Here is a 6,252-nt window from a genome sequence, read left to right as displayed (position 1 = left end):
TCTCCTTCCTTTCAGCAACCAAGATGTCAGCAATCGGGATATCTATTGTTGTTAATAGGTCTTCCTCCAGTCCTACAGCTGAGTTCTTCAGCATAGAGTCCAGAATCTCCAGTGATTTTTTCAGCATACAGATTGAATAAGTATGGTAGGAGAATATAACTCTGATGCACACCTGTCTTGATTTTAAACCATGCAATATTCCACTGTTCTGATCATACAATTTCCTCTTGTTCCAAGCACAGGTTCTACATGAGCGCAATGTAGTTTTCTAGAATTCCCATTCTTCTCAAGGCTATCCATCCTTTGTTAAGATTCACACAGCAAAATGCCTTTGCATAATCAATGAAACAAACATATTTCTGATATTTTCTACTTTCAGCCAAGATCCACCTGATGTCAATGATATCTTTTGATCCATGTCCTTTTCTGAATCCAGACTAAATTCCTGGCAGCTACATATCAATATACTGCTGCAATCATTGGATGTTCTTCAGCAGATATATTTGGGTTAAAATTTAACATCTTACCATTTGTTTCTCCCTTTGACCCACTGATTGTATTCAAATAATTTAACAACTGAGTACCAGCCCTAATGGCTGTTTTAAGCATAAAAATGATATAAGGAAAGTAGTTTATCATTTCATACAGTTAATACTTAAATAGGAACAATAAAAGAGGTACACAAAACTAGATTATGTTAGGAGCTTTAAAACATTAGTGAGAATATTAAATATACCTGGCAATAAAACTGTTATTTAAGATGTTTTCATAATGCTTCATGATTGGCATCCTCACTTAAATTTTCTTCACTTTCATCCTAGCTTCATCAGCTGTGTGATTTATTCTTCACCATCTTTTCAATGTAGGAGTGGATCCCATTCCTTTAAAAGTAGGCCAATTAGATTGCGTTTGATATATTAGGAACAAGCGACTGCTCTTTTCTGAACATACTATGTTCATCTTTGAAAAACCCCTTTCTGGTTCAGCTAAACTTATAGCAGTTGTTCTACTAATATTTTTAGCTCTGTGAACACTTTCAGAAATTACATAATTCGTTCAAAGTACAATTTTGCATCCTAACACAAAGCCGAAATGAAAAACAGCATGTCACCCTCTGGTTGTTTGGCACTTTTACTCTTTAAGTTCTATGTTTGTTTACTGAAGTAACAAACTCAAGGGAATAAAAATGTAATATTTTATCAAAAGTATAACAAGTTTTATGAAATGAATAAATAAATATTACAAGCATAGTTACATCTAATTTTTTATACTTATAGACAGAACTAACTTTACTACTGGCTAGTAGTTGCATGCTGTTGCATGAATGTTAAAAAAACAAAAGGAGTAAGGAGGCCTGAGACAGCACCGCCTTACTTGCCCTGGGCCAGCGCTGACACAGAGGCCTACTTGGTACCCACGAAGTGGTGAAGTTGGTGGCCTCCAGCCACCAAATCCCAGTCAATCCCAACCCCAGATCCCTGGGTTGAGATTCCAATATAAATGCCTAGATCTCCTAGAGGCCCTGGCGGTGGCTCTGGTGGCAGTAGAGGCAGTGAAGGAAGCAGAGGTGGAAATGCAGCAGAAGGCGATGCGGGAGGCAGGCATCGGCTGATTTTTGTCAACAAATTTTTCTGGGATAGACGGACATAAATGTCTAAGCCTTGAGGGCTTGGTGAACCTTTCAGATGTTTACCACTCCAATGGAGATTATTTCAGGAAACTAGAAGAACTGAAGGCTGCCCACATGGAAACTATGGCGAAGTTAGCAAAATTGTACCAGAATAAATCAAATTTAAAGGGAATTCAGTCAGTGATCATCAGGCGAAATCATCCCAGTATCTCTTCCAGATTTGCATCAGAAAAAAAACCCTGTCACTCTAATATTCCACTATGTATTTGTATCAAAGTTTCTTTATCCATTTTGCTACTATGAACTGTTCTACAATGAACATGGGATATCATACGTCTGTTAGTGTTTTGTCTCTTAATTCTTTGAAGTATATGCCCAATAGTGCTTTGGGTGGATCATATGAGATTTCCATTTCCCCTTGTTTTAGGGCGTGCCATATTATTTTCCATATGATGGTGTATGTTTACAAGTATACCAACACTATGAAAATGTTCCAGTTTCTCCACATCTTTCTGGCATTTGTTTTTCATTGGGCTATCATTGTGGGTATAAGATGATATTACATCATAGTTTTAATTTGCATCTCCCAGATGACTAGTCCTGAGCATTTTTTCCCATGTTTCCTAGGCATTTGAGTATTAATTTTGGTTGACTGTCTGTTTATGTCTTTAGCTTTTAAATTGGGTAATTTTTTATTCTCTTATTGAGGTGGTGTAGAATTCTAGAGATTTTGATAATTAGACCTTGGTATCATTGCTAGCTTTCCCCCCCGATCTGTGAGCTCTCATTTTATTCTTTTGATGAGCATGATGTCCATAAGTGATTTATTTTTGGTAGTTCCCAGGCATCTCTTTTATCTTCCACTATGTGAGCTTCATTTATTATATATGGCAGCCTCTGCATATCCTACTATAGGGCCCTTAAGTTTGTCTCACTGATGATCCTGATAGCACTAGGCTTTTCCTTTTCATTTAGGTGGGGTTTTCTTTGTTTGTTTTGCATTTCAGTTATTTTATTGAAAAGTATAGCTCTTGATACCAAAATGTGTATAATGATAGCTTGTTAAGTTATCTGTCAACAGAAAATTAACACAAATCTTGAAATGTATCAGCTGTTCTGACAAACTGAAGCATTATCCACAAAAAGAGCTTACAAAAAGTAATTATAAGATATACTATGGTTCTTTGGGTTATTTTTTAAAGTGTGTATTTAACCATAAATATTACCCATAATTTTTTAAGTGTGTACTTACCCATAAATCTGAATTTGTTACAACCAGTTTGGATGGACTCACTCTACACGATGCCCAGAGTAACTGTGTACTATGCTTTATATTGTTGTTCTCCTTACATTCACTGACTTACATGGAACATCCAAAATTCTACCTCAGCTACTTTATTGTTAATAAGGTGTCTGCTTACTTTAGATTTTATTTTGGCACACTATGGACATTTAATGAAAGTGTACCCTGTTGTTTTTTTAAAATATCACAGACAATGGCATTTTTACAATAACAGGCCTTAGTAAAAACTGGAGTTTTAAAGATAACTTGAACTTGCATTAATGGGTGTGGTAGTTAGATAATATGGTGTCAACTTGAGACTACTGATATGAAGGGGTGGGATTTAGCCTGTCAATCAGTTTGCAGCTTGATGATCTCATTTGGAGGCGCAACGGAGATAAATAACTCACTGGAAGACAGACACGCTCTCTCTGCTTATGCCTGGGAGACGTTCCTGTTGACAAACCACATGGAACTACACTGATGGAGCCATAGCCCTGGAGCTGAAGGAGCCACATGAAGACCCACGCCAGCACTGAGATGCTTCCTCCACCACTGGATCCACAAGACTTACCACCCACTGGCCTGTGATCTTCCTGCATTCAGCGTTATTGCATGCGTTTGTGAGTCTGAAGAGCAATATATAGGCTAATATTGGGCTTATGGGCTTGATCTGGACTGGGCTGGGATGTTTTTTTTTTCTCTCTTTTCTGCAAACAAGTTTTATTTAAATAAGTCTAAATACATCACATAACATGAAAACTGAAGGAGGGGGAGGGAGAGACCAGTTGTTACTTCACATGGCATTGGGCAGCTGTGGCTATGAGGGTGCAAGCACTACAGCTAGCTACATCCGTTTGAAATTTGTTCCCTGGTCAAAAGTTTAACGCTGATCCAAGATTGTCCTCACATTCTAGCGATCTTTGGACACCCTCTAGCTGGGATATGTCTGGTCAAAAAGAACCAAGACCTTGGTGGCAAAGCCAGAAGCCCTATTACCTTACCAGAGGAAAGAGGCTGATCTCCTAAGGCCCAACCCCTTGTCTGGTTGGCCGCAGCACCAGGGGATCTTTCTCTTGCTACCAAAGCATCCCACTAGTGGCACAACTGCCTTATCCCTTCCTCCTCACTGGGGGCTGTCCAGGTGGTGGATGCCATTTTCTTAGGGCAGGGGAATTTCTGGCCAGACATAGCCATCTGAGAACTCGGGGCTCAGAGCTTGGCTGAATCATGATGCTATTGTTTTGTTTCAGACTGGGCACTGCCAGGCACCTACTGCTCGACCTCTGTGTCAATGAGGGACTTCAAGACTAGACAGCATGTATCTTTTCAGTTTATTGCATGAAGGAGTTACACTAGTCCAAGTTAAAAGTGGATCCCAAATGGTTACATCATACAAGCTGTGAGGTTTTAAACTTGTGAAAAGGGACAGAGGGAATTTTACTACTCATTGCAAGGAAATCCTCACTTAAGCTTCCATGAGCCACAAGCACTTAAAACCCATGAACCTTCAGCTGGCCTTCCTTAGCCAGTCCGATCTCTGCAAGGAACTGGCCTATGTTCTTGCGCTGGTCGCCCTGGAGCTGAATCACTTCTCCATATTCTGCATGCTCAACCACAGTACCATTGCAGGCCAATGTCTTCTTAAAGGCCTTCACTAGTTTCTGTTTGTCGTAGTCATCAGCGATCCCTTGGACAGTGGTAAGGGTCTTCCTGCCGTTGCACTGTTGAACTCTTAGATGGATAGAATCCTCTGTCCCCGCAGGCAGCAGGTCATCACCCTTACTTGCATCAGCAAAGGAGTCAGAAGAGTGGAGGTTCTGGATGGCGGACATACGATTCGATTCCTTTTCCTCTGTGGAAATGGCCTGCGGAAGACGGAGGCTGGAGAAGGCGGGTGGGGGGGATGGAGCGTTGGGAAGCGAGGGGGCTCGAGGGGGAGGCTGCTGAGTCCTAGGCAGCGACTCAGTGACTGGGGTCGGGATGTTTTCTTAATATAAAATTCTTCTTTGATATAAAGCTCTTTATTGTAAACATAAGAGGGAGTACTTGAGTCGAGACCCAATGTCCGTCTGCTACCTTAATACTTAACCAATAAGTATATGTACATAGACTTATATCCCCATCATTATATATTAATATATTCACAGATGTACATGCCTATATTTATACCTCTATAAATGTCTTTTCTATCCTAGTTCTTTCCTCTACTTCTTTTTACTTTCCTCCTATCCCACTATCGTGTTCAACCATCATTAGGCTCTCAGTAATTTCTCTTGGCTACATTGTACTTGATCAAACCCCACTACGCCCTCCTTGCCATCAATTTTAGATCTCTTGTTCCCATGTCTGGGTTTGTTGGCTCCCCCCTCCTTTTCCCCCACCTCTTCCTCTGGAGCCATAGGGCCTATTGTTTGCTCCTCGGGACTGTTAGATTGTTTATCCTACCTATCTTATATGGATAGATATGGGGGAGGGGCTATAAATAGTTCCAGGTCTGTCTGCTGATACTTTGAATGTTTTCAAATCGAGTCTGGTTAAGTGCCAACCCCTGCCTACCAATTCCCAAGTCTATTCTCGGGATTCCTCGGGAACTTCGCTGCTTTGCTCCCCTTGTTGCTCTGTTGTGCTCCCTTCATGTTTTGCTCCCGTAAGGAGGGCAGGTTGTGTGTCAGACCGGCAGCAATCAATACCTCTATTTTTATGCAGCAATCAATACCTCTATTTTTATGAATGAATATATTTACATGTGGACACACTTATGTTTATACCTCTATCCATAGTTTTGCTTGCTAGATCTTTCCTGTTTCCTTTTACCTGCCTCCTGCCCCACCATCACTCTCGCCCTTCTTCTGCCTCTTCGTAATTCTTCTCGGCTAGATTGCTGTTACTCCAACACCACTAGGATCTCTACATTCTCCTTGTTGTTGATTTTAGGTCCCTAGCTTTTCCCATGTCTACGGTGTTGTTTGCCCACTGCTCCCTTCCCCCATGCCTCCTTCTCCTCCAAGTCCCTCCAGAATGGTTGGTCCATTGCTTTCTCCTCTGGCTTGCTTCACATGCCTATCTAATATAGTAGGCAAAACAAACAATAATGGAGACAAAACACAAATAAAACAAAAGATTGAATAAAAAGAGAGAAAAAGGGGCATGCATAATTCCAGGTCTGTCTGTTGACGTTTATGGTCATCTCCCCACCAGCCCTGCCGGTTTCTGGAAAACTGCCCCTTCTACCCTGAAGTCTATTTTGGGGGCTCCTGAGGGGCTTTGTGACTTTGATTTGCTCTAGTTGCTGATCTGTTATGTTCACTTCTTGGTCCATTCCACTGTGGAAGGGTGG

At 41.0% G+C, this 6,252-nt stretch overlaps 1 protein-coding gene across 1 annotated transcript; it reads right to left on the bottom strand.

The window, feature by feature from the left end:
* Positions 1-4,405: 4,405 nt before the first annotated feature.
* Positions 4,406-4,747, bottom strand: LOC101654454 (eukaryotic translation initiation factor 1-like). The gene has a single exon (XM_045297361.1). It carries the CDS (start codon positions 4,745-4,747, stop codon positions 4,406-4,408), a length of 342 nt encoding a protein of 113 aa, XP_045153296.1.
* Between the last annotated feature and the right edge of the window lie 1,505 nt (positions 4,748-6,252).

Source organism: Echinops telfairi, unplaced genomic scaffold (genome assembly GCF_000313985.2).
Source record: "Echinops telfairi isolate 266 unplaced genomic scaffold, ASM31398v2 ScPeMD7_7419;HRSCAF=8457, whole genome shotgun sequence".
Taxonomy (NCBI): domain Eukaryota; kingdom Metazoa; phylum Chordata; class Mammalia; order Afrosoricida; family Tenrecidae; genus Echinops; species Echinops telfairi.
Note: the sequence above shows the minus strand (reverse complement) of the source record. Positions and strands in the feature narration are given on the sequence as shown.

Coding starts and splice junctions, on each gene's coding strand:
- LOC101654454 (XM_045297361.1), bottom strand. CDS start 4,747: ATGTCCGCCATCCAGAACCTCCACTCTTCTGACTCCTTTGCTGATGCA.